The sequence below is a fragment of the Capra hircus genome, chromosome 3 (genome assembly GCF_001704415.2).
Source record: "Capra hircus breed San Clemente chromosome 3, ASM170441v1, whole genome shotgun sequence".
Taxonomy (NCBI): domain Eukaryota; kingdom Metazoa; phylum Chordata; class Mammalia; order Artiodactyla; family Bovidae; genus Capra; species Capra hircus.
Window position 1 is genome coordinate 50,820,353 of NC_030810.1, and position 16,920 is coordinate 50,837,272.

The 16,920-nt window shown below is 40.4% G+C and overlaps 1 protein-coding gene across 1 annotated transcript in view; it reads right to left on the reverse strand.

The window, feature by feature from the left end:
- Positions 1-14,117, reverse strand: part of ERICH3 (glutamate rich 3) — a 126,157-nt gene extending 112,040 nt beyond the window's left edge. Inside the window, exon 1 of the mRNA XM_013962743.2 lies at positions 13,720-14,117. Coding sequence (XP_013818197.2) covers positions 13,720-13,742 — 23 coding nt within the window. The 5' untranslated portion in view covers positions 13,743-14,117. The remainder of the gene's footprint in view (positions 1-13,719) is intronic.

Here is a 16,920-nt window from a genome sequence, read left to right on the forward strand (position 1 = left end):
CTACAGAAAGCTGGGCTTACTCACATATGTTGCATCTAAGCTCTAAGGCACTCAGTTGGCACATTAACACTTTCTATGTGCTAGACCCTGTGCTAAATGCTTTAAAGTATTTCATTCAATCCTCACAAAACCTACAAAGCAGACATATGTTCCACAAGGATGAAAAAAAGACAAGTTAGAGACACGATAGAGAATTTACGTAGGGTCACACAGCAGCTATGTGGCAAATTTCAACTCAGACTACCCATATCCTGAGCCAGACAGCTCGTTACTGAGGCTCTGCACTGGACACTGTTGACTGGCTCCCAGAAACCTTTCCCAAACCATTCTCTCTTACCTATTGCCCACAGATGTTAGGAAAGCCAAACCTATTCTTTCCCACTCTGGTAAGTAGGCATGTTCATTGATGCAGTTCTTGGGCAACAAGATATAAAGGAAAGTCTAACGAAAACTTCTAGAAATGTTTTCCTCCCAGATTAAAAGGAAAAAGATCTTTTTCTTTACTTTTCTTTGTAGTTTTAAAAATTTGTTTATTTCTAATTGGAGGATAATTACAATATTATCCTTTACAATATTGTGCGGTTTCTACCACACATCAACATGAGTCAGCCACAGATATACAAATGTCCCCTCCGTCTTGAAACTCCATCCCACCTCCTATCCCAATCCACTCCTCTAGGTTATCACAGAGCACCAGTTTGAGCTCCTTGCATCATACAGCAAATTCCCACTGGCTATCTATTTTACATATGGTAATACATATGTTTCCGTGCTACTCTCTCAATTCATCCCGCCCTTTCCTTCCCCTACTGTGTCCATAAGTCTGTTCTCTATGTCTGTATCTCCACTGCTGCCCTGCAAATAGATTCATTAGTATCATCTTTCTAGATTTCATATATATGCATTAATATATGATATTTGTTTTCTCTTTTTGACTGACTTCAATCTGAATAATAGGCTCTAGGTTCATCCACCTCATTAGAACTGAAAAAGTCATTTTTTTCATCCATGTTTTTCCTTTCAGTTTGGGATGGTTTTATAAAGTTATCATGCATGGATCTAGGATGGTCATAAAAAATTTAAAATAAGGACCTTGATATCATAAAATAGAATCACCTACCCCCCAAGTACTTGTGAAATAAACAGTAAGTGTTGTTATAATTTTAAGTGAAAGTGTTAGTTGCCCAGTTGTGTCCAACTCTTGGTGACCCATGGATTGTAGCCCTCCAGGCTCCTCTGTCCATGGAATTCTCCAGGCAAGAATACTGGAGTGGGTAGCCATTCCCTTCTCCAGGGTATCTTCCTGACCCAGGGATCCAACCCGGGTCTCCTGTTTTGCAGGCAGATTCTTTACCATCTGAGCCACCAGGGAAGCCCATTTGGCTTTCTGTTGCTTGCCAATGAAAATATTCCTGTCTGATACCTACTAATCACCCTACTGCCCAAGGATGGCAAAATTTAAGGAAGGTCAGTGACTTTTAAATATTTTTTAAAAAATAAAATGTACTATTCTGGTCTTTTCTAGAACTCAAATGACTTTCTGGAAATAAATATATGCTGAATATGATAATATAGTAAGCACTCAGCAAATATTAATTGAATTGATGAGCTAATATACTCTTGGAATTTACCATAAATGGTCACTAAAACAGGTGACATATGTCAGCAATTCCTGAGCTAAATCCTAGGGATATTGGACAAACACGAGATATAGAGAGGTGTGGTTTATACCCTCAAAGAGTTTTCAGTTTAGTTAGAAGTAGGAAGACAACTGGAACACTATGAGGGCAGTGCCCATATCATATTTTAAAACAGTAGAGTCTTTATCATAAATGGATGTTGAATTTTGTCAAAGGCCTTCTCTGCATCTATTGAGATAATCATATGGCTTTTATTTTTTAATTTGTTAATGTGGTGAATTATATTGATTGATTTGTGGATATTGAAGAATCCTTGCATCCCTGGGATAAAGCCCACTTGGTCATGATGTATGATCTTTTTAATGTGTTGTTGGATTCTGATTGCTAGAATTTTGTTAAGGATTTTTGCATCTATGTTCATCAGTGATATTGGCCTGTAGCTTTCCTTTTTTGTGGCATTTTTGTCAGGTTTTGGTATTAGGGTGATGGTGGCCTCATAGAATGAGTTTGGAAGTTTACCTTCCTCTGAATTTTCTGGAAGAGTTTGAGTAGGATAGGTGTTAGCTCTTCTCTAAATTTTTTGTTGAATTCAGCTGTGAAGCCGTCTGGACCTGGGCTTTTGTTTGCTGGAAGATTTCTGATAACAGTTTCAATTTCTGTGCTTGTGATGGGTCGGTTAAGATTTTCTATTTCTTCCTGGTTCAATTTTGGAAAGTTGCACTTTTCTAAGAATTTGTCCATTTCTTCCATGTTGTTCACCAGAATTGAAAGAGACACGTATACCCCAATGTTCATCGCAGCACTGTTTATAATAGCCAGGACATGGAAACAACCTAGATGTCCATCAGCAGATGAATGGATAAGAAAGCTATGGTACATATACACAATGGAGTATTACTCAGCCATTAAAAAGAATACATTTGAATCAGTTCTAATGAGGTGGATGAAATTGGAGCCTATCATACAGAGTGAAGTAAGCCAGAAAGAAAAACACCAATACAGTATATACTAACACATATATGTGGAATTTAGAAAGATGGTAATGATGACCCTGTATGTGAGACAGCAAAAGAGACACAGATCTGTAGAACGGACTTTTGGACTCGGTGGGAGAGGGAGAGGGTGGGATAATTTGGGAGAATGGTATTGAAACATGTATCCTATAACAAAAGAAATGAATGGCCAGTCTATGTTCAATACAGGATACAGGATGCTTGGGGCTGGTGCATGGGGATGATCCAGAGAGACGGAGGGGGAGAGGAGTTCAGGGTTGGGAACTCATGTACACCCATGGCTGATTCATGTCAATGTATGGCAAAACCAATACAGTGTTGTAAAGCAAAATAAAGTAAAAATAAAAATTTTTTAAAAATAAAACAGTAGAGTCTTAGAAACATCTTTTTTAAAAAGAGAGCTTTGATAGTATCACTTAAAAATAGGAATATTCCACAGAAAAATGAAGAAGAAAGAAAATGAACAAAATGATTATTTATGGATGGGAGGATTTCAAGCAATTTTCATTTCCCTCTTTGAATTTTTCCACATAGAAAAACTTCAAAATATAGATAAGTATAAGAGGGAAAATAAAAAATCTATTGTGTCACTAGTACCAAGAGATTTGAGATCCTTTCTAAGTCTATTATTCTAATTTACAGCAGATTAGTTTTATTTGAATCTAAGCAACAGAAACAATATTATTGTAAATATCTTGGAGCAAGCTATGAAGAGAGACAACTTCTTAAAATGAGAGCCACATAATATTCACAAATATGAAATATTATCATCCATGGTATATAGAGAATGCCAAATTAACTGCTACTATAAAACATTATGATTCAATTCAATCTAAAATCCTTAGCTTTTAATGCTGTTTCATAACTACTATGTGCAATTTATATTGTCTGTTTAGTTCCCTGCTGTGTCTTCTCCTGTTTCAATATTTTGCCCTAAGAATTTTCATTAATTTATAAATATTTATTACTATTATAAGAAAATAATAACCTTCATAGAGAAATGGATCACCAGCTTCAAATGTTCAATTTTCTATCCCAAGTAGTGTCAGACACTGAGAGGTGGGGAGTAATTTGATTACTAATCAGACTTAACAAAAGAAAAGCTCAACACTTACTAGTAGAGATCATTGACTTATTGCCTTAATTATTTCTCTTCACTTAGTCCTTTAATCATATTTTCTGTTTGCTTTCATTTTTATCTCCCTTTTTGAATTTCTGGCTTGCAATCTCCACTCCCTATGACCCTCATATTGTTAAATCACTTATTTTCAGTGATCCTACACGTGTCATAAAAACCGTCTTCAGCTTTAGAAGGACCAAGTTGGAAAAAAAATAGCATCAGGAGTTGCAAACAAGTAGTATCATTGTGCTGCTGCTGCTGCTGCTGGTGCTGCTGGTGCTGCTAAGTCGCTTCAGTCGTGTCCGACTCTGTGCGACTCCATAGTTGGCAGCCCATGAGGCTCCCCCGTCCCTGAGATTCTCCAGGCAAGAACACTGGAGTGGGTTGCCATTTCCTTCTCCAATGCATGAAAGTGAAAAGTGAAAGTGAAGTTGCTCAGTCATGTCCAACTCTTAGTGACCCCATGGACTGCAGCCCACCAGGCTCCTCCATCCATGGGATTTTCCAGGCAAGAGTACTAGGGATTCCATAACAAAGTACTGCAGACTGGATTGTTTAAACAGAAATGTACTGTCTCATAGTTCTAGAAGCTGGAAGTCCAACATCAAGTTGTCAACAGGGTTGATTTCTTCTGTGGGCCATGAGGGAAGGATAAGCCCCAGCCTTTCTCTTGGGCCTACAGATGGCCATCTTCTCCCAATACCTTCTCATGGTCTTCTCTCTGTATGTACGTGTCTGTGTTCTAATCTCCTCTTCTTATAGGGAAAACAGTCATACTCGATTGAGGCCCACACCATTGGCCTCATTTCAGCTTAATTAACTCTTTAAAGACTTCCCTGATGGCTCAGATGGTAAAGCATCTGTGTACAATGCAGGAGACCTGGGTTCGATCCCTGGGTCAGGAAGATTCCCTGAAGAAGGAAATGGCAACCCACTCCAGTACTTTGGCCTGAAAAATCCCATGGATGGAGGAGCTTGGTGCAGGCTACGGTCCATGGGGTCGCAAAGAGTAGGGCACGACTGAGCAACTTCACTTTCACTTACAAATATAGTTATAGCTGAAGTATTGGGTGTTAGGCTTCAACATAAAAAGTTGTAGGGAGGAGAGAGACAAAATTTAGCCCCAAACACAGCTATAACCAGAAAGGTGATCGATTTAAGTAGGTAACATGGACTTAGACAAAGGTACCAAAGAACATGCTTCCTGGGTTCAAAGAAATGCAAGCTACTGCACTTTGACTCTGAATTATCTGTGCTGACAAACGGAAAAGACCATTGATGATCCATCAAAACAGAAAACATACCTCCTGGATCCTACCACATCTGTGCAGGGAACTCGGATGGATGACAAGGGGATAATGAAACTCTCCAAAGACAGTCCCCAGAGAACAGGGCACAAGAAGAAACTGCAACTCATGGTAATCTGCCCATAGACAAAAGACTTTACCACACAAAAGGGGCAGGAAACAAGAAGAGTCTGGGGTGACAGGGGTCCCACCAGACAATGAGAAATTATTTAAAAATCCAAATCCATACACCTACACTTGAAATGTTCTTCACTTGTTAAGTACATTTTTTGTGGCTTACTATAAAAACAATTTGACAACAATTCTCAAAAAACCTTTAATCCTAATATCGACCAGAATCTCTCTAAAGCATGATTTTTCAGCTGTGGCTACTGAACTTGTCACATCTTTTCCTCTTTTCTCTGGAAAGACATTAATCCAGAAAGGCAAGCTCCCAGGTGTATAAGTTTAATTCAAATATATTTTCTGATACAACAAGGCACAGCAATGGTCTTGTCAATGAAGGATGTGTTCCCTAACTGGGAGCCCTACAAACAGAGTGATTTGGTGCCTCTGGGTAGTGAAAGAACCAAATGGCTTCTTCTGGGTCTTCTGGGCTGGAAACAAAGGTATAATGCAGTATTACATTTGGGTTGGGGCTTCCCTGATGGCCCAGATGGTGAAGAATCTGCCTGCAATGCATGAGATTTGGGTTTGATCCCTGGGTTGGGAAGATCCTCTGGAGAAGAGAATGGCTACCCACTCTGGCATTCTTGCCTGGAGAATTCCATGGACAGAGGAGCCATGGGATCGCAAAGAGTTGGACACAGCTGAGCAAATAACACATACACACACACACACACACACATACACACACATTTGGGTTGAATTTTTAGCCAACACAAGATACAAATGAACTATGTAGTAAAAATTATCATTGAAATTTTAATTCATAAAGTATAATAATGGTTTTATGTATACCATACTATTCAGTAATTATTTATATGCTTGAACCATAGGAGCTAGGGCAAAACAAGGAACTAAGGAAAAAGTCAAAATGCAGTGTCCAACACAAATAATCTACTTTTGAGGGCGCTAACCAAGTCCTGTTCAATGCAATCAGTGAGACAGGCTGGGACTGGGGGCCCTTGTTGCGGTGCTGCAGTGCTTGCACCTGAACACTTCTCTCCTCCAGCAACAAAATACAAAGAAACTATATGGGATGAAAAATAACTACATGCTTGCCGCAGCTGGGTCAAATTCTGGACAAAAGATACAAAGAGACCAAAACACCCAACTGCTACTTTGAAGAGCCCAGAGCCACTTTGGGGTACTGCACATGCCCCCTGCACACAACAGTACCTAAGGGATGGGCAAACTATCTAAGCCACCCCTCTGACCCAACCCCTGGATAAACCCCTACTCTCACCTCATATAAGGAACAAGCTCACTGCCAGCTCAGGGAGTGAGTAAGCAAGGGAAACTGTAAGAATACTGGGTTGGGTTGCCATGCCCTCCTCCAGGAGATCTTCCCCACCCAGGAATCAACCCTCATCTCTTATATTTCCTGCATTGGCAGGCAGGTTCTTTACCACTAATACCGCCTCAGAAGTCCACATTTATATTTACCTTATTTTTATTGAAAGCATAAATGTATGTCCTTTTTTGTACTGTCAAAGGTTTTCCTCTGAATGCCTCAACTGATTCTCCTCTTTCCTCATCCTCTTTAAAAATATAGATCATATTCATAATGTATCATTTGGGATTTCATGTTTAGAGAAAAGTGACAAAAGACACAAACCAGTATGAATGCAGAAACTTAACTTATTTTTCTCTTTTTCACAAATTTTCAGTTCAGTTCAGTCGCTCAGTTGTCTCCAACTCTTTGCGACCCCATGAACTGCAGCACGCCAGGCCTCCCTGTCCATCACCAACTCTCGGAGTTTACCCAAATTCGCGTGCATCAAGTCAGTGATTCCATCCAGCCATCTCATCCTCTGCCATCCCCTTCTCCTCCTGCCCCCAATCCCTCCCAGCATCAGAGTCTTTTCCAATGAGTCAACTCTTTGCATCAGGTGGCCAAAGTATTGGAGTTTCAACCTCAGCATCAGTCCTTCCAATGAACACCCAGGACTGATCTCCTTCAGAATGGACTGGTTAGATCTCCTTGCAGTCCAAGGGACTCTCAAGAGTCTTCTCCAACACCACAGTTCAAAAGCATCAATTCTCTGGCACTCAGCTTTCTTCACAGTCCAACTCTCAAATCCATACATGACCAAAGGAAAAACCATAGCTTTGACTAGATGGACCGTTGTTGGCAAAGTAATGTCTCTGCTTTTTAATGTGTTAACTTTCCTTCCAAGGAGTGTCTTTTGATTTCATGGCTGCAATCACCATCTGCAGTGATTTTGGAGCCCCCAAAAATAAAGTCTGACACTGTTTCCCCATCTATTCGCCATGAAGTGATGGGACTGGATGCCATGATCTTAGTTTTCTGAATGTTGAGCTTTAAGCCAACTTTTTCACTTTCTTCTTTCACTTTCATCAAGAGGTTTTCTAGTTCCTCTTCACTTTCTGCCATAAAGGTGGTGTCATCTACATATCTGAGGTTATTGATATTTCTCCTGGCAATCTTGATTCCAGCTTGTGCTTCTTCCAGCCCAGCATTTCTCATGATGTACTCTGCATATAAGTTAAATAAGCAGGGTGCAATATACAGACTTGATATACTCCTTTTCCTATTTGGAACCAGTCTACTGTCCCATGTCCAGTTCTAACTGTTGCTTCCTGACCTGCATATAGGTTTCTCAAGAGGCAGGTCAGGTGGTCTGGTATTCCCTTCTCTTCCAGAATTTTTCACAGTTTCTTGTGATCCACACAGTCAAAGGCTTTGGCGTAGTCAATAAAGCAGAAATAGATGTTTTTCAGGGGATGTTGGCAATTTGATCTCTGGTTCCTAACCCCAGCTAATTGGACAGTTTATTTTAAATTGATGGACATTTATGGAATTATTCCAAAGAATATATGATTTTCAACTATTTGTATGGGGAACTGAGTAAGCCACAGAGGGAAAGATCCAAAGATTCAATATGCATGCTACTTCTTTTGTTTTGTACCAAAATCAGCAACTAAAGCTTAAGGATTTTTTCAGTACTAAATTCTAGAATCTGAAGTTTTCATTGAAACTGGTATCTGTGGAAACCAAAAGTCCTGAAAATACATAAGCATCCCAGATCAGGATTATTTGAGGTTAATTTTAGAATTGCACAATGAGTCAGTTGAACATTGAAAATGTTTTATTTTCTTGTCTCCCCAAAAACTTTTCATAGTTATTAATAACCAAAATAAATTGGGGGAAGTCTCTACTTCTAACAGCTAAGAGATGCCAATCTTCAGTAGGGAATGAGAGAAAAAAGTGTGGTTTGCTACACAGCAGCCTGCATTTGACAGCACCCTGTGTGCTAACCCAGAAGTTTGTAAACTGGGATATGCACTCCCATGGGATACCCAGAGATTTCCTAGGGGAACCCAGGCAAGGATTGTTTGAAGGGAATCAATCTCTAGATCCTTTAAGCTTCCTCCGTATACTCTCCTAATACTGGTCTGCCTAAAAAAATGCACTCCAAGCCATATTGAGCCACCTCCCGCCTTTCCGTTTTGTAATCAACTTTCCACTTTCACAAAAGAAATGCATCAGTCTCACCATATGGTGTCTTCTTAGGGTGTACTGAACTTAGAAAAACATTTGTGAGACAAAGGGACAATTTGAAGTATTATGTCGGTGTTGATATAATAAATGGTTTTGACTGGGCAACAAATATGATTGCAAGTAGTTTCCAAGGTTTGCTTCCAGCACAACTGAAGGAGGACCTAATTGAGCTGTAATTTGACAGATCATTGAAAAAAAAGGGTAATAGATCACTATGTGAAGTTTGTCATATATCTCTGAAAACTTCAAAGAACTGAATGATGCTGTATAGCAAATAGGGCTTCCCAGGTGGTGCTAGTGCTAAAGAACCTGCCTGCCAGTGCAGGAGACATACGAGACATGGGGTTTGATCCCTGGGTGGGGAAGATTCCCTGGAGGGAATACCAACTCCAGTATTCTTGTTGGAGAATCCCCATAGACAGAGGAGCCTGGTGGGCTATAGTCCACAGTTGCAAAGAGTCGAGCACGACTGAAACAACTTAGCATGCACGCACGCAGGCATAAAACAAATAACAAATCCCTTTCCATTCCCATCTAGTTATGTGAACAGGTTTGTTAAGCAAAGGGATAAGAGATGACATCTCTTCTATAAAAAATTAAGAGAACAAACTCTGTAACAAAATGATCAGAGAGGAAGCCAAGACAAATGAGCATGTTCAGTTCACCGCCTTTAACCAGAAACAATTTACTCCATGAAGTCATGTTAATACTGAATATGAAGGCAAATAGAAACTACCCAATTTGAAATCAAATATTTAATTACTTCAAGTCTGAAATTCTGTGCCACAGATAACTTGGGTGGCAGGAGCTGTGAGCAACAAAGAGACTAGAATGCTACTACAAAGTACTACACTCGCTAGGAAGGCAAAGATACTGTAATCAGTTTCATTAACAGTCAGCACGACATAGTTACAAATTATGTACGTGTGTGTGTGTGCGTGCGTGCGCGCGTGCGTGTGTGATGATAACTTTTAAGACCTACTCCCTTGGCCACTTTCAAATTTAAAATACAGTATTATTAACTATTGTCACCACTACGTACATCACATCCATATGACTTATTTACTCTATAACTGGAGGTTTGTACCTTTGACCACCTTCCCCTTTCTCCAAGTGCTCCCCCACCCCCCGACCCCTGGCCACCACCAATCTATTCTCTGTATCTATGAGTTCATGTTGTTGTGGTTGTTGTTTTAGATTCCACATATACGTGAGACCATTTGGTATCTGCGGTGATCATTTCGCAAAGTAGATAAATATCAAATCATTATGTTATACACCTGCAACTAATATAAGGTTGTATGTTAATTATATATCATTTAAAAAAATAGAACAAGAAATACCATGCTGGATTGATAAAACGAAGGCAGAGACAAAATGCAATGGATATTCCACATGCAAATGACATGTTGGTTTATAATCTCTGTCACTTTTGGATATACATATACACTATACACTATCTAAAAATTGATGATTTTACCTATAGCACTTTGTACTCTGCCTTTGATGAAATAGAACTGAGTGATTTGAGAGTACTAAGAATATGATCATTCTTTCTAAATCACAATTCAGCATCTTCTGTTACTATAGAAACATATCTTCACATTAAAAGGTATAAATTAATAAGTCTAAACCAAAAAAGAAAAGTTTCAAAACCTTGGAATAATCTTTCCAAACATACATCTTCTGCATTTTTATTTTCTCATAAACTATAATGCTTCCCATTCTTCCAGTTCCTCACAGCAAATTTACAGATGAGTGTGACTATCTCTACTCAGAGCCAAGCTTATCTTTCACACAGGGAGCCAACTGTACATGGATTCAGTGATGATCCTTTGAAGGAGAGAGAAGAGCCATATCATTTTATCCTCATGCATGACTGAGGGGTATAAAATCCCCATTCCACCTCCAGGACTACAGCATAACCCACAAACATCCACACAAACAAATAGCAACTCAGGATGAAATTGAACAAACTAGAGGGACTATCAGTTGAAATTTTCCACCCTAAAACAATTTCATTAGAGACGGCATTGCCAGAAACGGTATGTTATAGTTGACTTCCCCCAAATTACAATGCAGCTCAGAAACAAAGTCTCTATTATAATCTTTGGCAGAAGTTTTTAAGACCATTTTTATTTACTCCAAACTCTATTGGAACAAAGTCAGCACCAGGCCCTTTGCAAGTGTTTCCTGCTGTAATTAAGGAAGCAGTGGAACTCAAAGCAAGCACCAAGAGAAAGCATCTTATTGACTGGTGGAATTTTAGGAATTTTAAATTTCTGTTTTGCTGTACAACTGCATTTTATTACCACTTTAAATCTTAAAATGTAATAAATACAAATTGCTTCAGTAAAGATGGAAAACTTTCTCAGCTTTAATGAAACCTTTTATTTGCTACTGGAACTTTTATTCTTTCCAAATGGTAGCACAGACAAGAAAAATAATGACTACTTATATTGAGGGAAAACTTTAGCAATTTGAATAATTTTATTCTTGGGTGACTTTTAAGGCATTTGGAGTTGTTATGTTTATTGTTTTCATTTATTTTTGAAGTAAAAACAAAAATATATACATATAGACACTATCACAATATTATTTTCTAATTCTATATCAAAATACTGATAGCTATGTACCACTATCACCTGTCAGAGGTTGGTCTGATCTGATGGAGAATTTTCATCTTTTTAGGGCTCCCTCCCATCTCAGCTCTTGACCATGAGAGGCAGATAGTATAAAGGTTAGTCACACAGGCTCTGCAGCTGGACTCCTTGGCTTTTTATTAGAGCCCTGACCCCTCCTACCTGTGAAATCTCTGAAAACTTCTCAGCCCTCAGTTTTCTTATGTGTGAAAAAAAGTGCCTAGAATCTGCCTCATGAAGTGAGTGAGAAGATTAATGAGGTACTTCCTGTAAAACAGTAGACTAGAGTCTGGCACATGGTAAGCACTTAATAACTATTTAGCTCTTATGTGGTTTTCTTTTGTGAATCCATCCACCTCTAGACTGGATGCACTGTCAGATGATATCATTCATTCCGCAAACAGCTGTTGAGCACTACTTTATACAGGAAGAAGCAAAGGGGGCACAGAGATGAACGAGACACAGTGTCTACAACTTTAGTGCACGATGATTATTGCATCTCGCCATCTTTCTTGCAGAGTACCATGAAGCACACTCTTTCACTAGATCACACATCTTCCTACTTTTCCCATGTGCTTGGAACTAATCGAGCTTCAGAAAAATTTCACTTCAGTTTCTGAAATCTTAATCATGCACAATTTAGTCAGCAGCTACAGGCTTTTCCACATTTGAAAATAGATGATTAAACGGTCTAATCAGATTCTGACTTAGCCAAAAACTTGAAAAACATAGGAAGACAACCGTGACTGACACATTCATTTTCCTGAATGTGGACACTACAAAAAGCAGTTGCAGAAAAATAGTGCTATTTACATCCCACTGACCCACAGCAACTAAAACTGCACAGAAGTTCAGCATCAAACCCTTCAAGTTCCTAAGTGTTAGTCGCTCAGTTGTGTCTGACTCTTTTCAACCCCATGCACTGCAGCCTGCCAGGTTCCTCTGTCCATTGATTCTTCAGTATTCTTCTGAACACTGAAATGGATTGCCATGTCCTCATCCAGGGATCTTCCAGACGCAGGGATTGAGCCCTGGTCTCCCACATTGCAGGCAGATTCTTTACCATCTGAGCAACCAGAGGATCCCCTCAAGTACCTAAACTAAACTCAATTTAAGATAAAATAGGAAGCTTACTTAGGCATAGTTTCATCACTTTCCAAAAAGTTCTGAAACTGACTTCCAACAGGGCACCTTATAGACCTTTAGCTTTTTCAAACAATTTCATTTATATCTTGCGTTCAGAGAATTCATTAAAAAGCAAAATCTTTAAGTTTGACTATAAATACTGAACCCAGCGACTAATGTGGTATTTCAGACATCACAAACTCCAAATGATCTTAAATATGTTGTCCTCTGCTAATTTGCTGCTCTTGAAAATGTGCAATAAATTCAATTAAAAAGGAAAGCATCTTCAAATTAGTTGCAATATCAACTAGGATATTATCTGCTTACTAGATGTATCATAATAAAAAAAAAACAACTAATATGCATTACATTGTTTAATTCAAAAGGAAACTGGATACTCTCTCTTCCAATGAAAGGACCAAGATCCATTGAGGGTTGGTTTTATTTTTTTCTTTTCAGCAGCCAATAATAACTGTGTTAACTTTCTAAATCAGACTGAATAATTGCCAAAATGTTTTCCAAGGAGTCACCCTGCCCAACACAACAGGAGATTATGTGTAAACACACAGGCACCCTTCTTCCTTCTTCCTTCTTGCCTTCCTGCATCACACCACCTCCCTGGTCACAATATTAAAAAAAAAAAAAAAAAAAAAAAAAAAAACCTATGATCCTTTCGAGATGGGGCAGATAAAAATCCTGAAATATGGGGTACCCTCACAGGAAACCTCCCTCAATGCGTGTTATATCAACACACAACTCGTTTAAATGCAAGACGCCACAGTGAGAATTTCTCTCTAAGCCTTGATTCTCCAAACAAATGCGCATGCTTTGACCTTTGCTTTTGTATTTAAACACGTATGTTCCACCACGCAGGATCCTCTTGGTCTCAGCGAATGTCCCTGCTTAATGTATGCATTTTTCACATCCATTTTTAAATCCTTCCTGAGTGAACATTTCAAAGGGGGCAAACGTCATGGAAAGAAGTGAGGGAGGGGAGAGGGGAGATACGAAGCCTGGGATGTCTGCCATCCTCGCTGCGACCTAGAATCCGTATTCTTTTCCTCCTCTCCCCAGCCCCCTCTCCCCGCTCGCCCCTTCCCTCAGCAGCAGGAGGAACGGGCGGAGGGGCCGCTGGCTGCAGCCGCCACCTGCCGCGTCGTGGAAAAGCTCCAGTTGTCACTTACCCAGCAGGGTGAGAATGGCTCATTTTTGCAGGATCCCTTTTGGACCCGCGGCGGGCACGGAGGGTGCGTTCGGGGGACCTGTGCACGCTGGGGCCGCGACAGTTGCCTTTGCCGGGTGGTTCCGCACTGCGGTCACCAGTGCGCGGGGCACTGGGGCTGGGCCGCCGCCCCTGGGCGCCCGGGCTGCACGCAGCCTCCCAGGCCCTCACCCGCCCGCGGTATCCACGTCCTCCGGTTGCTAAGGAGGGAAGGAAGGCAAGCAGGGAGGATTTAGAGAAGCCCAGGCGCTGCTGGAGCCGAGCCCAGGGGAGCTGGAAGTGAAGCCCAGCTTCCAGCGCTTTTACTTGGCCCAGATGTGAGAGGACACCCAGGCCCCTGCGCTGTAGCCCTAGGACTCTCGTTCCCTAGGCACCTGCGATCTGAACACACACACCCACTATGTGGGCAGGTTCCCTAGGCACCTGCGACATGAAAACACACGCGCGCGCGCGCACACACACACACACGCCCTGCTTAGGCTGGTGTGCTTTCTGCTAGGCCCTGGGAAGGGAGGGTTAGTTCATTAAGAGCAGGGAGCAGCTACTGTGTTGATATCTTGGTTTCCAATTGTAAAACAGACCCTAGATTGCAAGTTCCAGGCAAAGAAAGAAGCTCTGGCTTTTGATTTTGTTTCTGCAACTGCCAGAGATTGCTGTCCCTAGATTTCTTCCTTGGAAAACCCCCAACCTTGCTCCTAGCTGAGGTCACCATTTCTGGTGGACAGGGCTGAGGGTTCTGATATTCAGAAAGTGGGAAAGATGCTGTTTCTCAGTGAAGCATGCTGGCACCTGGGACCTGTATTTGAATCTAGTAGGGAAAATGCAGGCTTTAGACAAAGAAGCCTGGGTTTATTCAACTGGGCCTTGGTGTGGAGGAAGTTGAAAGCCCAGGATTCAGATGGCTATTCCTAGTCCTGTTTTTGCTTTGTCAGATTCTATGCTGGGTAATTTGACCTCCGGCTTCACGTTTGCCTTATATAAGTCAGGGTTGGACACGTTCAAGGTGACTGAGTTCTCTATGGATCTCAGTTCCAGCTCAGCCACACTTACCAGTGTGAAGAGCATCACCTCATTAATGGCATTCTGCTTTCTCACGCGTCCTAAAGGCCCAACAAGAACGTCAGAGTCCAGTCTCCTTCACATGACATTCAAGCCCCTTTATCATCTGTCCCCAGCATCCTTTGTCAACTGCATTATGACCACTTTCTCTGCCTCTGCTACCCTAAACTCTAGCAAGACCAAATTTTCACTTTCCCTCTCATGGGAACATGCTTCTACCCTGACAACTTGACAAACTTCTATTCATCCTTCAACTCTTACCTCAAATCTTGTCTTCTTTGACATCCCCAGGTGAGCTGATGACTCCTGCCTCTGGGGTCCCACTCTGCCTGGACATATGTGTTTCACACTTGCTTACTGATCTATGGCTGCCTTCCCTACCTGAACCTGGGCTTCTCTATTTCATGGTGTATATTGATTTTATTTTTCAGTAGTCTCAGAGGCAAACAGCCGTGTAACAATTGTTTGGAGTATAAATGAAGGAAACAAGAAAAATCTCTTCAAAGTGGTAACATTTTTACTGAGTACTTACTAAATGCTCTCCTTGGTCTTTTATTGAGCACTTACTAACTGTTCATTATCTCACTTAATCCTTACCTCTATTCTCTAAAGTTGGTTTTTTTCCTCCATTTCATAGGACACAGAGAAGTTATTTTTTTTTTTGCCTGAAGTGTATAATAGCTTCTAAGTGGAAAACCAGGATTCAAATGCAACTCTGATTCCAAAACCTGTGTTTTTAACAATTATATATTCCTTTCCCTATAACTCCTGTGCATTGCTGCAGAAGTCAAATTTTCTATACTATCAGAGTTTTCTGACCTGAAAGACCAAGAGCCATCTCTGTAGAGACACAAAAGCATTCTAGCTCAATAGCTTAGGTCCTGAAACAGAGGACTCCAAGCTGCTTTGGGGAGCAGATGGCTAAAGCAGCTAGAGAGAGGCCAAGGTTGTCAAAGAAGAAATATGTGATTTGAAGTGGCATTTTATGTTTAAACGAGGAAGCCTTATAGATAGATATCTAATCACTGCACAGCCATATATGGCACTTGAATCCACCCTCCCCCCTATAAGCTTACTCCTATTGATTGTCATTTCCCTTGTATGATGTCCTTAAAGTTCACTGTAAGTAGATTTCACCTGGATAAAAACTGGGAGGGAGAGAGAAGGGACTACAGAGAGACTTCATCATTTTCCTAAGTGCTACCAACCCCTAAGGATGGTGTAAATAAAATGATATTATGTAAGTACTAGTTGTTACATATTAATTCATTTGTGCAAATAGAAAGTAGTATTCTCTCACTGGTGGAATGAGAAAGAAAATTAAGATCCACTATTTAGATACTCAGGGTTTTGTAGGAAAGACTATCTGGCACACAGCAGACAGTGAGGTACCCTGAGCAGCATGTAATAATTCATAAATGGGTTTTGAGTTCACTACCCCTGCAAGCTGCACAGTTTCACATCCCTGATGAAAACTGCAAGGAAGCTACTAATTTTCACTTCAGAAAATGCTCACTGTGAGAATGCATTGGGAATTTAGCCAGAAGGAATTTTTATGTTAATTTCTAGTATGGAGATGGGAAAAAGGAAAAGAGAAAAAAAAACAAAAAACAAAAAACAGTAAATTAAACTGTTTCAGAGACCAAATAGTCACTAGAGTCATTTTCATTTTCTCACAGGGAAACAAGTCCCCAGATGTCCCTGGTAGTATCATAAATACAAAGAGATTTCTGTTTTGTACAAAGACTTGTGGAATTGTGCTTTGGGGACAAGAGGTTGATAGAAGCAGGAGAGAAGAAACACAAGAATTACTCCTAGAATGATGACTGGATCTCTGCTTTGGTTGAATACTAGCTGAACCTGGAAATCATAGATCTAAACCATCAGTGACCATCTCGTAGGTCAGGGGTGGGAAATCCATGGCTCAAGGGTCAAATCTTTGCTGCTGCCTGGTTTTTTACATTCCACAAGTGTAGAATCGTTGCTGCATTTGTAAATTGTTTGAAAAAGTCAAAAGAAAAATAATGTCACAGGATACGTGAACATTACGTGAAATTCACATTTCAGTATCCATAAGTAAAGTTTTGTTGGAACAGAGACACAC